General features: G+C 35.5%; 1 protein-coding gene across 1 annotated transcript; it reads right to left on the reverse strand.

Annotated features, from left to right (window-relative positions):
* Nucleotides 1-322: 322 nt before the first annotated feature.
* Nucleotides 323-17,402, reverse strand: LOC149069306 (dnaJ homolog l(2)tid, mitochondrial-like). The gene is made up of 12 exons (XM_089249824.1): nucleotides 17,328-17,402; nucleotides 17,118-17,295; nucleotides 14,805-14,938; nucleotides 12,419-12,502; nucleotides 10,495-10,716; nucleotides 8,808-8,960; nucleotides 7,464-7,611; nucleotides 4,427-4,491; nucleotides 4,138-4,266; nucleotides 2,138-2,253; nucleotides 1,931-2,025; nucleotides 323-457 (listed from the first exon to the last, which is right to left on the reverse strand). Exons 2-12 carry the CDS (start codon nucleotides 17,239-17,241, stop codon nucleotides 381-383), a joined length of 1,347 nt encoding a protein of 448 aa, XP_089105950.1. The 5' UTR covers nucleotides 17,242-17,295; nucleotides 17,328-17,402; the 3' UTR covers nucleotides 323-380.
* Between the last annotated feature and the right edge of the window lie 1,583 nt (nucleotides 17,403-18,985).

The raw sequence follows: 18,985 nt of genomic DNA on the forward strand, positions 1-18,985 counted from the left end.
TCATGATAATGAGATCTGTTTAAGATTATCAAGATTAAGCATGTAAATTTGTATAAGCCAGCATTTCTGAACAGGTGGCGGGGGGGGGGCACCTGAAGAGAATCTCTTTGCCCGAGGGCCCATGATCTTAAAATGGTCTTGGGGGTAGGGATCTCTGAGTAAGACAGGGAAAGGCCACAAGATCGTCCATGGGGGGGGGGGGGTGTCTCACAGGCCAAAAAAGATTGAAAAATGCTGGTCTAGTATACTGATCATTCATAGATGACAGAAGCAACCAACAATATGTAAATTACATCAGTTGTAGATAGAAATACACATTGAAAACATTTTAAAACCTTTATTACAGATTATAATTTGAAGAAAAACTAAATTTCTAAATGTTATCCAAATATGGCAGTCTTTATCCTTTGTAAAAGGCCAGGTTTGCTATCTTCTCCAGCATAAACATCCTCTTTATCTAAAAAAAATGGTAATTTAAGAACAACAGAGATTTAAAATTACAAAATTGATATCAATACATATAACAAAAAAGTTCTGGGATTTTTTTTGCAAATCACTGTAAAACCTGTCCACGTTGGACAACTACGGTTCCATTAAAATCTGTCCACGTTGGAGAGTTGTCCAAGATATAGAGGTACAGTATTGTGAACATTCTGTGTAAAAAGGGATTATGGCTGGTTCCATTTAAAGCCATTCAATCTAGGGAAGTGTCCAGCATACAGAGGTGTCTAAACTAATAGGTTTTGCTGTATTTTTTTTTCCGAAAAGTTTATTTAACATGATGAAACAGTGCATAATGATGTGAAAAATAAATTCATCAAGAGATCTGGAGATCTGTACAGATGAACGCAAAGTATCAATAAATAATTACAATGCCATTTCAAGGACAGAACAAACAAACAAAAAAGAAATAGAAAGGAAAAAAGAGATAGGATAAGTGCATCGGAATTAATTCTGCATCTATGAACAATTATAAATTCAGAATACAGCACAGCATTCCAAAAATATACAGTATACTTTCATATACATTATGAATGAAGAATATGAAATGCTAGAATGATGCGAGAATTGTTTAGTGACTTCGACAATTGGAGGCAAACAGCGGGAAGTGTACTTAGAGATTGATAAAATTGTATTTAGCACTGATTGAGAGAGCTCTGTTTTTTGTTGTTGTTTTTTTAAAAAAATGATTGTTGATGTTAGCTATTGAGAAAAGATAATTTTTTAAACGTTTTTTCCAGTAATGGTATGAAAGGGGGGAAAAATAACATCATGAAGTAGTTTGTCATAAAATTTCAGAATAAGGTATGTAAAATGGTTTTCCTGCACTGTTTTTATGTACTAAAGGAATATTTAAAATGTTATTGTATCTAGATATCCTTGATAGATTAAGGGCAAGACTGAGTTGTTTTTGAGCAAGTAAGAGAATGGATTTATAAAAGTATAAATACAGCAATGGGAGTATATTAAGTTGCGATAGAGACTGAACGATGGAATGAATTATTTTCTTTCGGATGATAGGTTGCAACACACTGATTTAGTCACTGCCCCAAACAGTTAGTCCATATAATAGATAAGAATGAAAAAGGTAATAGTAATATGACAACAAAAAATGGGTATTTAGATAATGTTTCAGATGATAAAATTTATAAACTATAAAACAAAGTTTTGATTGGATATATATTATATGGGATTTCCATTTAAAATTTCGATCTATAACAATACCTAGGTATTAAATGGAGCTTACTTGTTCTAATGGAATACAGGTACATGACAGATCATGAAGATAAATTTTTTGATGAAAAAGGATATTATAATTGGTATCCAAATTAGTGAGGTTTGCAAAACTATTTACCAATTTACTATATTAGGTGCTTCGTGTAAGTTGAAGCAGAATGTTTTCTCTTTTAAACAAATGGTTAATATCTACCTGGAGATGACGATATTCCCTCGACGGAACCAGGAGTATAATCTTCCATCTCTGCATACGACTTCAAAAGATTATATTGCTTTGAATTTAACCTCCTGTAATGGCAAAATAGCGTAGCATTGTTACCAATGTAATGTTATCAATTATATTAGATTCAATAAGGTATTCCTGATCGCATAGTTTATATCATTCATGTAACAAACTCACTTGGGAATGTCTATTCTTATGTGGACGATGTGGTCTCCATAACCATATCTTGATGGTTTCTGCAATCCTTTTCCAGGAATCGTGAATGTGGTGTGTGAAGACGTACCTGGTGGAATCTGCGTAAAAAATGTGATAACTTGATAAAGAAAAAATTAATCTTGATAATAATCACAATTTTTTTTTTTTTTTTGACCTCATATTACTTGGTTTAGACAGGAGCCCCTTTTGTCCTCTGCTAGTTCTAAACCATTGCAGGAGAATGGAAAGTGAAGATATTCAATTTGATCATTTTGTATCATATCATTATCATTTCATGTATTTGTGAGGACTATTTGGACCAGGGGTGCACAATCTCCAGTGTGGGTGGGGGGAGAAAGGCCCTCAATGGAGAAGACAAAAGAAACCTCTGGTATTTTTTTTAGTTAGAGATTGGTTCCTGTGGACTCGGGGGGGGGGGGAACTTTAAAGACTCGCCATAAGCAAGGAGTATGTGTTAATATTTAATGTTTACTGCTAAAAGTTATAATCAAACTATTATCAAAAAGTGACACTGTTTGTGGTTGAAGGCAATCAAGTGCTGAAAATGAACGGGACACTCCCCAATCAATATTTTGCATTTGATCATTTTTGTCACACCACAGTCATTTTTTGCGCATGAGGGCTAATTAGACCGGGACCTACAATTTATTGCTGATTCAATATTTTACATGCCCGAAAAACATTAGTTTTCCCTTTAGAGCAAATTTTTCCCACATATTCAAAACAAATATGCTGCTATTTAGCATATTTGTTACACTCGAGCAAATGCAACTGATAAGCCTATTGGTGTGTGAAGTTGTGCATTTGTCAAGTTTGGTAAAAGAACTTTTGTAAAACTTTTATAGTGTGGCCTAACAAAATTTCCCTTTTTTTATAATATTTTCCTCAAACATTCAAAACAAATGTGTTGTCATGTATTGGTGAAAATACTTACTGGAAAATTTCAATAAGGAAAAAAATATATATGTATGTTCTCATTTGTTTGTGAGAACTCTCAAAATTTCCCATAAACCATACAAAAAATTTCCATTTTTTAGATTCTTTACCTTTCTTTGCCTCGGGCGGGTATTTTTTTTTTTTTTTAACATGCCCCAAGCATGTAAGACAGTAGATTTGTCCAGCTTTGTTGAGCACCCCTAATTTCAACTGTAACTCTTATACAGATACCCCTTGCTTTATGCGATTTTTCTATAACGCAATTTTCAAAAGCTGATTTTAAAAATTCCAACCTGCAAAAATTTGGCTTTGAGATGAACTTCAATCCTGGAAATGGGCTTGAAAATCGAAGATATATAACATAGTTAAATCCTTTGATGAAATACGTTGGATTTGATGATGTAACTGAGACAAATATAAGAGAAATTCTGAGATGCAACTCACCAGATCTCACTGAGGAACAGCACTTGATAACACATTAACAATGACATGAGGAATTTCATTCAAAAAAGCGGCTTCAGTGAGACTAAAATTTTTTTATTTGCAAGAAATATGTAAATTCTCTGCTAAGGAAGATTTTTACAAGTAGATGAAAAATGCTGGTTGTCAGCCGAATCTCAACTGTTCCATTAAAAAAGCGTTATCAGCCTATTTTATACCAGGCTCTTCAGGAAAAAAATCCTCCACACTCAATAGAATCAATCAGAAGTAATGAAGACAGAAAAAGAATTAATTTAATTCATTCATATTTTCCCCTAAAGTCGCAGGATTTATTCATAAGTTTGAATAATTAATTCATTTAAAAAAAATTCTTTGCTGTTGGGTTCATTTCTTTTTAGATCCTTCTGAAAAAAACCAACCCCTATCCCCCATCTTCCCTATGTTAAATTCAACTCACTTTACGTAATTTTGACTTACACAACTATTTTGTGGAACCAATCGATTGCATAAAGCGAGGATCGCCTTTATAGGAACTGTACATAACAAAAGTAAATGAAGGAAAAAAAAACAATTCAATCACTTACGTTTACGGATATGGTGTCATGTACACCTTCGATTTTGATATTTCCACCTAGAACTGCTTGTGAAAGACTTATCGTTGCATCTGTGTGAATGTTGGCGCCTTCTCGTTTGAAATATTTACTATCTTGTATCTAAAGAAAGGTTTAGAATCTTGAGAAACAAGGTACCAACCATTATGTTACACAAAAATTGAGCAATAACTTCTATATTCAAATACCATGCTTTTCCAACAACTTTTTGAAAATAGCATAAATTTTTACAATTCAGTAACTTACTCTGTAGTTTCCTTACCCTAAAAGTAACAAAGACTTCGCCTAAACCAGCTTTCATTCTAACTGTCTGGCCATCTTCAACACCTAAAAAAACAACTAAATATTAATTTTTATGATAATTATAGTCAAACTTTTTCACACTTGAAAAATGAGATAGTTTTATATGTATGCCTTAAATAATGAAAACTCTCTCATAAAATATCAGAATGAACAGCCAAAATGCAATGATATTAGCTCACTGAATCGTTGTTGCAGCATTAATTTATGTTTTTATGAATCTTTTTTGAACAGTGCCCACGGGGTCCATGGGAGCAAAAACCCCTTATGTTGGTTGTTTGAAGTTGCTATGACAGAACTATGCAAATACAAATACAATGCCACAACAGGCAAATTGCCCAACGAGGTGGCTGACTTAAGAACATCATGGATCCCCGAGCCATTTTTTGGAGGCCCTACCTACTACTGCTACACCACACATGCACCCCGCCCACACCCCACCCCCGCGGAACCCCCAATGAATCGATACATGCAGGAATGTGCGTGTACGTGTAGTGAAACCTGACGTGAAGTTTTTTGTTTCGCTGTAATGCTTGTTATGTGTAGTGCTGCCATCTGCCACCAGTTTTTCTAACTATGAGTGAAGTGTTATGATTGAATGATTTATCGTTGTAGGACTGTTGCTCTCTGTGGCGAGACTTTTTAACGGGGAGATCGGCTCACATTTGCGCCTTGAAGTTGGGAACCACAGAAAACCAACTTCAGCCGACCACCACTGTGGGGTTCGAACCCGGATCCTCGCATCGCGAGTCCGTCACTATAACCACTCGACCACCACAGCGGCAGTCGCGCAGCTATGTTACAGTTGAAGTATGAAGTAATGAAGTATTCATTTTCTCAACTGTTATTTTTAAAAAATATATATATTAAAAAACTGCACATGCACCTCTGAGCATGTAAAGGTTGGGAACCACTGTTATAGAGTGTTAAATAACGTTTGATAACCAAAACATGATATTATATTATTGCTGCTGTTTGACCATGATTCATTTAAACGGTGATTTAATTAGTGAATAAGAGGCATGTAACGATAATATCACACCTTTATACAACAACTTCTTTTTGTCCACAGAGTATTGCTATATCTAGGTTTTACTGTACAGTCAGCCCTCAATATTCACGGGGTTATGTTCCAAGAGTCTCTGTGAAAATACGGAAAATCTGTGAATAACTCAAACCATAAAATTTTGTTTCGTAGGCATATCATGAACAGCCTCTATCTCTCCGTCACTTTATCTCCATAGTTATTTAATCAATTTTTGGATTTCTTCTATGTTCATATCATCAATTCATCTTGGATCAACATAGCGTGACAATGTGTTATACAGTCACATCTGCTTATAATGTGTTATGCAGTCACATCCGCTTATAGTGTAGTCGAAAAAAGACAGTGAAACTATACTTGATTAAAGTTTCACATGTATTTGAAATAGAAATGTGTCAAAATCATTGATTTCATCTTGACATTTTTGTGGACTTTGAAAATTAGGCATTTAAATCATTTTTGCCAAAAAAGAATGCAAAATGTAATGCTTTTATAATGGAAAAATTTTCGTCTCATTTTTTCAAACCGTTTAAAGAATAGTAAAGTAACCTCAATTTTTTTTTTTTTTTTTTGACACCTCACTTTCTTTTTTCATTTTCCGCTTTCAACAAACTGTATAGCTACAGTATTTGAAGCAATGAGTGGCATTTTGCACTTGGAAATTCTCAAAATTATTTTGCAAATGATGATGAAATTAATTAAAATTGCAATCAACGTCCGAATCTAGCTGGAGAACGGTGAATGTGCACTAAAAGCGGTTTGGAGGTTAGATTCTCTGGAATAAATAACCTCAATTCTTTCTTTCTAACGAGGTTTTCCTGTAAACAAAGATTTGACTGAGAAAATAAAAGCAAAATAGGATTTTATAGTACTGAAAACAGCCCTACTAGAATATCTTCAGAGGAAGAAGAAAAGGAGTCATTATCAGCTGCAGAAAGGGAAATTTACAGACAAGAAGATTTATATAAGATTACAAAAAAATTTGTGACAATGCCATGTTTTAAAATTGGTCAAAAATTTGTTACATGCATACCTTGCTGAAATCTTTGTTCATTATAAGCAATCAAAATAGCATTGATAAGCAAGACGAAATTCATGGGCCTCTAAAAATAACTTTGTAATATGAAAAAGTATATATGTAAAAATTCTTAATATCCCGTGTTCGTTATAAGAGAGTTCGACTGCATAATCTTTCCGATTGTTCCCTTAGAAATAGAAGTGTCTTTGGACACATACACACAAATTGTAGTTTTTTTTTTCCCAACACAAATTGAGTGTTTCTATCTTTATAGCTCCCACGGCTCAGTGATACAAATGACATTAGCGATGTTGTAATTCATTTATGGCTTGAGACGTTTGTTATTCTATGACTGTCTGCACAAATTATCTCAATCGAGTAAAGTGTACAGCAAGTCCTAAATGCTCGCATCATATCCTGATCAGACGACTGGATGATACTTAGTGTTATAAGACGTGTAGGAGACATCCTAACAATATATCTGAGTGATAAATAAGTGTTCCAATACCAGGAAAAAATTCCGCAGGAACAGCGTTTTCCCAAAATGGAAAAAAAACCTGCAAATACAGAAACCATGCATGCAAAATTCAAGAGGGCCAACTGTATGAGTAATACCCTGACTTATGTCCCCTCGACTTACATCACTCAGCACTTACGTTGTCTCATTCTAAAAATGATCTTTTCCAATAAGGAAAATTTTGAGCACAGCTTGAAGGCTTTTAACGTCACATTCTTAGTGCAAAAATTTCATGGAAATATTTCCTGTGTAAGTTTCATCAAAGAGATAAATAGATAAGAAACAATAATGTTTCTCTACATGACCCATATTTTAAACCAAAATTATAAGTGAGGTGCCGTTATAAAACGTCATATGAAAGTCTGATTGAACTTAATGTTTTTACCTCAACTTTCAACGCAATCAATCCATTCACTTACCAGCAGGAACATTCACCAAAATTGGTTTCTTCTGAACGCATCTGCCTTTCCCATCGCAATTAAGACATGGATAGCGATTGAACATGCCAGTACCATGACACCTCCGGCAGGTTGTTCTCATGACAAACGGGCCAGTAGAGATTGTTTCCTACAAGATTTGTAACAGAAATTTTTATTTCAGTGGTTTTCTATTCATATTTCTCCCAAAGGGAGCATAATTTATCACATTACAGTAAAATCTCTGTTTTACAGACACTAGTGGGACAATGAATGGATGAACGCCAGAACTTTACCACTGGACTTATCTCTTCCAGCCCAGCTTTGCGGCAGAGTCTGGAACACTTTATTTTGTGTCAAAAAAAAATTTTATAACAAAATATCTCCGGACAATTGGGTACTGTCACGGCACTAGTGGGACAAAAAAAATTCACCCAAAAAAAGACGGGTGACTGCATCGGAGAGGGTTCCTGTTGGAGCTGTAAAATATAGTATTAACAATAACTGTAATGCTTCTTTGTTTGCAATTGAACGAAACTCTGACAGTATAAGATGCATTATTATTTCATAGATAGGCAATTAAAATTACAATAGAAATATTTTACGAAGTTTACATACTGAGTTAACATCATTTTGTTAAACTGATAAATCGATGTTTGGTAGGTTTTGCTGAATATTTCGACTCCTTTAAAACGTTGACCTCATGATGTGCACAGAAACGATCTAACCAACTCCAAGCATCATTAAATCAAAACTAAGAAAAACCTATATATTTAAAGCCATCTTCGATTCAGTTAACGCTTCTCAGTTTCGTAATTGGTCCAACTGCACACAGACTGCATTACAACTTGTCACTTGGTTCTATTTAGATAAAAAAAATCCCACCTCTTTCAATAGTTTAGATATCGGTATACCTCAAAAATGTTAAAAATGGTGCTTGGTTCTTTTTATATAAAAGCTGTCCAAATATTAGAATTTGTGCTGCCATCTAGTGAGCATAATTTGTACCAAAATTACAACTACATGTGCCCGCACAAGGGTTTTAGTCCAATAGAACAAATGATGAAAACAGTGTCCCTGACCATATCTGAGGGTGACGGTTAAGCAGGGGTTAGAAATACATTATTTAAATAGACTTTTTGGTGGGATATTTTTATTGGCTGTAAACAGGGGGTAACCGTATCTGAGGGATGACTGTTGAGAGGGGTTTTACTGTATCACATTATAAAAATGATTAACCCTCCCCTACATGTGTTTAAACATAAAAACTTGCAGTAGTTTTTCCAAAATTCATAATGAAATGAATTAATGTTCTCTAGTAACAGTACACTAGAACATATCTCTTACCATTCCTGTAGCATTACAATGTAAACATCGAACCATTTTTGTCCCAGGTGTACAGCAAGAGCCTCCACAGTTTGAGCAGGTATCAACCATGTTCACAACAACCTGTTTCCGAGTACCTCTCGCTGCTTCATGAAAGCTCAGATTTAAATTAACCTATCAAAAATATTGAAAAATAGATAAATAATAACAAATATATTTGTACAGGAATTTTTTTCTGCAAATATTCTTCTTGAAATCGTTATTTTAGAGCATAAATCAGGGGAAAATTTTGGGTTTGAAAATTTGAATTATAGTCGGACCTTGATTTATATATATATATATATATATAACAATCCTTCCACAATGATATTTTTTCAAGTCTTGCTTGGAAATTCTATATGTACTCTAATAGTTAACTGCTCTTAATAGTTATACACTTGTATACTTGTGTACAAGAAGAGTTTTTTGTTCAGAAAATCTTTCATATATTGGCGAGAGGGTCGGATTATACATGGGTCAGGTTTTGAGGGAAAAAAATTAAACCCAAGTTTCACCCCCCCCCCCCATAGTTAAGTGCACTAATTCTGACCTGCAAAGCAGGTTCAGCTCGGCCCATGAAAACAAAGCCATGTTTCAACATCATGGGAGGACCCTCTTGCCTTTTTGTTAGGAAACTCTTTCACTTCTTGGAAAAGGCTGAATGTTTATTATGTATCTAAACTAGTTCTGAAAGTGAGGTGTTGGGATTGGGTGGAAGCATATTTACTATTAAAAATTTAGTAAACGCCTGTTTAGCATTTTGTCTACGATGGAAATGGTGGCTTTTGTTAGAAAACACTCTTATTTTAGCATTGCCAATCTTAGATATTTGGTAAAGTTGATTTTTCAGTGGAAAACCTTTTCCCCCAGATTGCACTGGCTGAAAATCAGAAGAAAGCCTCTTTCATTAAAAAGAGCTATGGTGTTTTGATGGGAGGTTTAGTGATTTCTGTTTGCCACCTGAAGGGTTAATATTCTCATCCTCCTAACTACTGTTATGGAACTTAACTACAAACAAAAACCTGTCTGGAACTGAAAATAATTCCAGTCCCTTGACATTCCTTTTTATTACAGGTTTCATTGTATACATTGACAAAATTTGTCGAATTTTTTAGGATCGCTTATACACAGGTTTCTAAATTTTTATTACTTTGGTGGTCCTCAAGTTGGGAGAGGGATCGAATTATGCACAAGCATATATATGGAACATTTCTGTGGTGTTTGGTGAGAACATGATAACTCCAAAATTTTTGAGATATGAGCATTTTCATTGTGATTTAACAATCAAAAATAAAGCATACACACAAATACAAATAAAAATATCATACATCAGCATGTTTTTTAGCTGTACGCGCGTGTTTGCACATTTATCTCACTTCTAATTAGTTATAATTAGCAAGACTTTCTTTTAGATCAAAAAAAACATTTTTTGGAGATATCATGTTCTGACCAAACACTACAGATTTCTTTTTGGCTATTCTATGACTCAGAACCACTTTCCATGTGAGTAGACACACTGATATGAATTCTAATTTAAATGTAGGAAATTTTAGGCTTCAGTGTCAATTTTTTAATCTCTGTGGCAACTTGGGGCCTAGGAGTTGTCAAGCCTTGTCATAAACAGAATGGTTAACAAATAATATGTCAAAACGTATAAACAGCAAATGACCTGCTCCGTCCCTGCATGCCCGAATTTGGATTCAGCAAAGTCAAAATCAGACATTTTGAAGTTGAAGCCCAGATCACCAAAAATTTTCCTGAAGAGCTCCTCTGGATCGATATCGGAACGGTAACCAAAATTTTGGGAGGCATCACCAGAGGTGCTGCTTCCAAAGTCTGTCTGTTTACCCCACTGATCATACTCGCTTCTCTTTTTCTCATCACCTAGAACCTGAATAAAGATTTGAATTAAAGATAACTCAATCACCTGCTAAACATATTTGTAACAACAAACTTTTCGCAGGTTGATTCAAAAACTGAAAAGGATTTCTTTAGAGTAAATTTTTGAAAAATTAACTCTAGAACGACAGAATCAGTCATTTTGATACTTTGACATGGGATTATACCCAAACAGTTCATCTCGGTTTGTTGAAATTTTAGGACTTTTTCATCTTGTTAAGGCTCTTACATTCCTAAAACATAAATGTTCCAGGTTTCTTAGTTAAGTCGTAAAATGAAGTTCTACCTAGAATGAATGTAGTGGTCATTTTGACAGCTATAGAGATATTTGTAAAACATGCTGAAATGAAGTCTTCTTATGCAAACATTAATATTGAGGGAGCAGAGATATTCTATCATGGTGTTACTCCAGTACCATTTTGTACCATTCAAAGGTACACCTTAGAAAAAAAAAGATCATCTTTGTATGTTTTTCGTCTTTACGGTCTTTTTGGATATTTCGTCTTTTTCGGATATTTTTTGTCTTTACTGCATTGCATTTGCTGGTACAATGTTGTACGATGAAACTAATTTTCATTTTTCACAGTTTTACTCATGGACAGAGCTTTAGCCTGGGAGCCGACACGATTCTTATCTTCTTTTTTTTTCTTCACACTTAAATTTACTGTAGAAGGGGCCACCAAATATCCCAGCCTAAGAGCTCTGATGGATGATGTGGGGACATTGGTGTACACAAAGGGGAGTTTTTGAGGTTCTAACCCCACAAGCCGCAAATATAGTGTTATTTTGCAGGAAAAAAATTTAACCCCCTCCCCCAGAGAAGAAAAAAAAATTGAAACACCCCCTTCAGAAAATTCTGCGTACGCCTATATGTGGGGAGCCATTATTTTACAATATATCGTGTTTTCAACTGAGCATAAATATAGTACTACGATTGGTAAGCACAGAAAATCTAGTTCTTGAGCACGGCATGCAGACACAAAGTTGAAATTGCAGACAAAGGAAATTTCTGCCAGAAATCATCAAATTTTATTACCTTACTAATGAGTGTCATTGATGTTTTCAACAAAATGAATTTGTTCTGTGCACGATGAAATTGGCATCAAAAAGCTGTCTTACTTATGTATTTTGTGTTGCTCAGGATTTGGTGGCTATTCAGTTTTTTTTTTTTTTTTGTTCTTTCTTTGCAAATTTCTCAAGCGTATTACACTTCAAACCTTGTCAGTGGACTGCAAAAAAGTGCAAATGAAGCCACAAATTACAAGAGCTAAAAAGAAACATAGTCAAACCTCTTTTTTAAAGTTACAAAACAGAATTAGTTTGAAAAGCGATTTTGCCGAAAATTCCAAAAAGACTTACTACGCAGATAAGGGTTTATTGCAAAAATGAGGTAAAAAGACTGAATAGGTACAGTTTCAGGAAATTTCAGAAAATTAAAATAATTTTTTTTTCTATTGCGGTCAAAATGGCTGCTTTCATCATTCTAGGTAGTTCAAAATTCCCATCATTCTAGTGTTAACTAAAGCATGCATTACAAAAACATTCTTCAAATCAAGAAGATTTTAAATGTTAATCTTGTATTGCCAATTTACATGCTAATGTTTTGTTATACAGTAGATATCATCATCAAAAAATGAAGAACATTTTTAAAACATTACTTACTAAACATGCATTTGAAAATCAACGAACCTTACTTCATAAGCAGCAGAAACCTCCTGGAATTTCTTAGCAGCTTCTGGGTCGTTCTTATTTGTATCGGGATGAAACTTTTTCGCCAGCTGATGGGAATTAATGAAATTAAATTTTTTTTTTCAAATGCAGGGAATCAAATATTGAAATGTATAATGAACTAAATAAGTTCAAATGCTACAGATACAAAACCTGAAGATGATGTCCTCTCCACTATTCATACGAAGGTTTCGACAGATCCAGCTGATGTGAAGATGAATTCAGGAATGAAAATTCAACTACCTTCACGGGAAATCGAACCCATGTTCTCTTGCATGTCAGGTTGAGAGTGTGCTAGACAACTACGCTATAGAAGTAACAAACTTTTTTCCTTAAAGCTTGTATGTGCTGAACGGGTCCGTACATGGACAGCCAGACCTAACACAGCCTACAGCTCACATAAACTGATTTTTTCCCCACCAGATGGTGACTTATATGAACATGAAAACACTCTCTGCTATTCATACAAATGTTTAACCAACTGGCTGATGCAAAGATGAATTCAGGAAAGAAAATTTGACTGCTGCTACAGGGAATTAAACCCCGCCCTTTTACATATAGCATATCAATAGATCTAGCGTAAAAGAAAACCATTAAACCATTTCAAAATATGTTGTTTAAAACAGGTGAAATGTTACCTTTGCTCGCCTAATCATTGACGGTCGGTCCCGGTAATCGCATGTTTGGCACTCATGACTGATCAGATCTGCTGCCATTTTCAAATTTGTGAAAACTTCGATTTTGAACTTGAATATGTAAATTTTAATCACAAATGTCATTAGTGATTTAATTGTTGTGAGACAGGTTTGTGTGGGGGCCCGTTTGGTCTGACATTACTCGTTTTGACTGTAAATAAAAGCCTCTTTCACCAAGTCATTCCTTACGCATTTCCCAATGTATTTTCACAGTCTCATTTACCTTTGTCTTTCAACATGTGATGGATTCACATTTTTATTCTGCTCATTTGGCCTTTGGCTAGGAAAGTTATCTCATAATGGGAAGTTAAACAAAACCTGTGTCCCTCTTTCTCTCTCTCAGGCTCTAATTGTTTCCGGTAGGTGCAGACGCCTTCAGAAATTGATCAGAGTTCCATCCGAGACTGTTGGTTTGATCAATCTCATCACGTGTGGGCTGTTTATTGTATACAGTAATTTTTTTTACGCTCTAGTATGAACCAAGTGGGTCCCTATGAGCTGCATAGCGTTTGCTTTGTTGTGTTATCTTTCATTTGTACTTTTGTATCGCATGATATGTTGTCTGTGTTGTTAAATAAGAAAAAAGTATTGAAGATGCTGTGCATGTTGAGAGATTGTGTTCGTAGCGATCCTGACTGTGCAATGTTCCAGCTGATCATATGGTCTTTTGCCACTGCTAACTCCTTCACATTGGTTCCTGACAGCGGAACTGGTTGTCAAACTGTCGCCTCCTTATGATTCTTCATGATGATGTCATCTGGGAATTTCATTCTGCAAAATATCTCAACGGTAATAAAGTATTTTCTCATAGACTGAGATGCACTTGAGTGTTTGTCAAAAAAACAAGATGTCTTGATAGGATATAGTCCTCCGGAGTCTTAGTGAGGGATAAGTTTTTCACTTTGTTGTAATCTATAGAATTTAGTTGAAAATACAGCTCGATCGTAATGTGTAAATAATACAGTTTTTGTGTATGTTATGAAATACAGAATCTCACGCAATAGAAGTGAAACTTCTAGGTTGTTTAAATTTGATTTGTGCATGACTCGATTCACCTTGCCTCACATCTATCTTTCACTGGTCGCAAGATATAGAGGAGTAGGAACACACACTCCTTCCCACTCTACCCTAATCCAATTTAATTTTCTTCCAAACTGTGTGCATCGCCCATCTACCATCTCTAAAGTGGGGCATTCTATGAGTGCAGCGGTATCCAGGGGGGAGAAGGTAATAAACTGTCTTTGTCTGAAAGAAACTGCGAAATGGTTCAGGCAACTCTTTTTAAGGGAAAGGGAAGCTTACGTTATTTCAGTTCAATTTCACTTTTTCTGATGTGGATCAGAAAATTTGCACTGTTCCTAAAGAAGTTTCACTTCAAAAACGCATTTCTAGTGGTCTAGCGCACTTACACCTGACATGCAAAATGATGGGGGTCGGATTCAACATGAAGGCAGTTGAATTTTCTTTCCCAAGTTCATCTTCACATCAGCAACCTATTGAAACATTTGTAGATACAAAACCATCAAATAAAATTTGCAATGCATAAAAAAAGTGTGGCATATGGATGGTTTTTTTCAATAATTTCAATGTCGTGTACCAGTTATCGACATGCACAATGAAAATATATTTGTGTGCGAGAAAATGTTAATTTTAGTACCTGATAATATGCTTTTTTTATATCTTTTTGACTGGAGTTCCGCGAAACACCGAGCACTTGATAGAGATCTTTCTGCCATTGCGATGACGAATGAAAATTACGAGAACTTATCCACGATAATGATGTATACAACACTGTAATATGATGAGAAAGAATAAAAAATTAGGCCTATGAAGTATTCATGAACAATGTCATGGTTTCTTTGCAATATGTGTGAAAACTTCTCAATGTTTTTGGCATGTGATTCCCCTGCAGGCAACTATTTTTCACACTCTTGACCAGAATTTTTAGTACTCCCCGCAATAGAGTAAAAATCCTAAATAAAGATTTTGTCAGGTCCCAAAGCACTTCTCATAGTGTTAATACATTTCATCTATAATGACAAATCCTATGTGATGACAAGCTTCTATGGTCACTTGAGTAGCGTTACATAAAAGTTTCACTACATTTGAATTTAAGATTGAAAAATGAATTATGTTCAAAAATATAACGCCACCTACTAGCCCCCTCCCCCAAAAAATGTAAGATTATTCTCCCAATCAGTGGCATATTTATGAGGGGGGCCTTAATAAGAGCTGTTGACCGAAATGGTGAATTTGAGGAGTGGATGTGTGTGACCAAAGATGACCTAGAGCGCAAGGTCAGCAAGCTACCAAAAATTATGCCAGCATGATAGTAATCAAAAGAGTGACCTAGAGAGTGTATGAGCATGGGACTGGTCTAAAGAGTAACCTACAACGTGTACAAGCATGTGAGTAACCAAAAGAGTGGCAGAGTGAGTAACCTAGAGAACAATGGGCCAGATCAGCTGGAGGTGTAAAATTCTCGAGAATAATCTTTCGGAGAATATTCTATGGCAGGACTACTATTATCAATAACTTCAGAATATTCTTATAAGTTCTTGATAAGAATATTCTCCTGTTATTTACAATATATAGTTACATATAATATCCTTGAGAATATTCTCTGGAAGGACTATTTTCATAAATTATTGGGGACTATCCTTATAGAAAATAATAAGAATTATTCTGAAGTTATATTAATAATAGTCCTTCCAGAGAACAGTAACCGAAATTTTTCCAGAGAGTATTATAATAAATAATCTCGATAAATAACTTGAGAATAATAATTATTTTTGATAAGAATATTCTCTGTCCCCGTCCAGGAGCGTCGGAAGTGTTTCGAACCTGTGGGTGCCCGTCTTGAGATTCATGCAGGAAATTTCGATTTTAGAATCAATTCTGTGGGTGCTCGAACCCGTTCTACAAACTTCCGTGGGTGCTCGAGCACCCACAGCACCCCCGGCTCTGACGCCACTGTCCCCGTCTCTCTTCCCGACAAGATGATGGGTATATTGAAGTTTGTAGACCACAATATTAAAGTTTGAAAGCAAGAAAATGAAACCAACAGGGCTGAATGGCACAACTTTTAAAGAAATGTGAGTGGTACAGAATTTGAATGTATGTGCATTAAAAAAAAAAAACGACAGTCCTGTATCTTCTTATAATGAAAGTCATTTTATAAGAATAGCTTCCCTTATCAATCAACTTTGGTGTAATTTCTTTTGTTGTGAACTTACTCGGAAAATTTATCTAATTTTAAAATAATTTTTTAAGGTTTTAATCTGAAGGTTTCTAAAATCTTTATAACCAAACTTTTAAAACCTGGAGAATATTCTCGAACTAAATGTTGTCATTGGGGGTGATTATACCAAAAATTGTTTGGTTGTATATGTTTCAGGCAATGAAAACTGATTTATATTTCACAATACAAACAAAATTAGTGAAATAATTTAAAAGAAAAATGACTATTTTCGATTATTCTTTAATTTTTACATCCAAGAGAATATTCTCGTTCTCCGATATTCTCACCTCACATCTCTAAGATCAGCGAGCAACCAAAAGAAAGACCTAGAGCATATGGTATGCAAGCATGCGGATAACCAAAAAAGTGTGCGAGCACGGGACTGATCAAATAGAGTAACCTAGAGGGAGCGCAAGCATGCTGAGTAACCAAATCAGTGTGCAAGCATGTATATGACGAAAAGAGTGACCAAGAGAACAAGGGACCACACCACCGAGCAACCGAAAGAGTGCCCAAGAGAGACCTATGTGAGCCACCAAAGTAGTATGCAAGAATGTAAGAGACAAAAAGAGTGATCATTCGTATTATCATTTTGGTACAGGAAACAAATCACTCAGTAAACAAGGTGTGGGTCTACGAATTAAAATATACAATAATATCAAACACATGAACATGAAGGATTTCACTAAATCGGAAAATTTCGAGAGAATTTCAAAAGCCCGTATTTACCCGATCTATTTCCTTGACCGGCACCGATCCTTTTGAATCGCGATTTAGTCCACCCTCGATAGAAATACCCGATTAAATCATTAGCGATAAATTTCCTATTAATTAATAAAACATGTCGGAACATTTCATTTATTAAATAAGATAAAAAGATTTACGAGTACAAAATCTAAATTCTTTCTGATTTAAACGTCAAGCGTCATCGATGATAAATGATTTAAACGTCAAGCGTCATCGATGATAAACAAATCAAGGTGTATATATTTTCACTTTTTTTTTTTGTTTACATCTGATGCAACGAGGGACAAGTTCAAGTTGCCCTGCTGTAGGAGGAGTCCGTGTCACAATGTATAAGAAATGTTATAAATTTAACATAAATGAATCGCCATTGTTCGACAAAAAAAACTCCTGAATAAATCAATGCATTCGAAAATTTTCATAAAAAGACACGTGATAAATAAAACAGATTTTTACACCATACTTTTAAACTTGAAATAGAAGATGTCCCCATATAGCCTTTCTTAAGCTCTACCAATACAGTGTTTCTCAACCGCCGGGCCGCGGCCCGGTACTGGGCCGTGATTGATCTGCCTTTACCTTTCCCCCCATTCACGTTCCGTTAATCGTGCGTTTGACCGGGCCTTCTACTTACAAAAATGAATGAAACCGGGTCGCGGGCTTCTAAAGTTTGAGAACCACTGTTCTAGAGCAGTGGTTCTCAACCTGGGGCCATATGGCCCCCTTGTGGTCCTGGGATATTCTAGGGGGGCCACAGGAGGAAATCAAAAGAAAGTTGATCCACGACAGGTGGTGAAGGGAGTCATAGAGAACTGTGATGAGAAAAAGCTTTAAAAGTGAAACATAGTTGAAAAATATTACTACTTTCAGAATTCATCAGATCCGTCCATAGAACCAGGGGCATCTTAACCCTTGGGTCTATGTGGGCATGACCTGGGTCTTCATGTCTATAGTGGAGGGAGAGGGGACCGCTCTATATGGGATATGGTATTATGATTTTCATATGTAAGCTGTTGTTTCTAGCTAAGTATGGAGGGCCGCCAGAGCAACGGTTGATGTGTAGGTTGAATTGTCGTGCATGTTCGTTAGATCGTACCTTATCTTACACTTACCATTTTTTACCTTATAATTTGACTCCTGGGAGAGATGATAATCCACCATTTCAATCCGTGCTTAGCCAGGATTCCAGATTGATTTGATTTATTAAAATTCCATATTCATAATAAAAAAATAAAAAGTATCTCACTCTTGGATGAGGGGGGCCCTGGATAGGACGGGGGGGGGGCACGAGAAAAAAATGTGATCCATAGGGGACCATGAGCTTAAAAAGGTTAGGAAACACTGTTCTAGAGCAGTCTGCTTTAGAAGGTGTTGCTCTGCCCTCAGGTTTCTTTTTTCTTTCGGGAGTGTCTTTTTTCCTTTGTTTTGTCAAAAAGCTATATAGAAACTTCTATAGCCCATGGAGGAAAGAATAACTTTTATTCTAACTAATATTCATTTAACTATAATATTTAACTATAACTAATTATTCATTCCTCCATGTCTATAGCCAGTGATCACAAAGGCACTGACTGGTTTGCACACCATTCTCTATATCTCTCTGAAGGAAAGGGGGAGGGTTTCCACACACTTCACAGTGGCCGGCATTTGCAGTTGGTTAGAAAACAATGGTATTCTCAATATGTATGATGTGGTTTTCTTTTCGAGCTCTTTTTCAAACTGGCTCTTTCATAAAATCCTGAAGGAAGCTGTGGACTGTGTGTTTGGAAGGCAACTTCAGTTGTGTTCTGGGAACTTTGAACGGCAATTGATCATGGGAAAAAAATTTAAATGAATCATCTCTCACGGGCCCA

Source organism: Pholcus phalangioides, unplaced genomic scaffold, assembly GCF_987345545.1.
Source record: "Pholcus phalangioides strain wild (caught in Gottingen) unplaced genomic scaffold, Ppha-v1.0 ptg000022l_1, whole genome shotgun sequence".
Lineage (NCBI taxonomy): Eukaryota > Metazoa > Arthropoda > Arachnida > Araneae > Pholcidae > Pholcus > Pholcus phalangioides.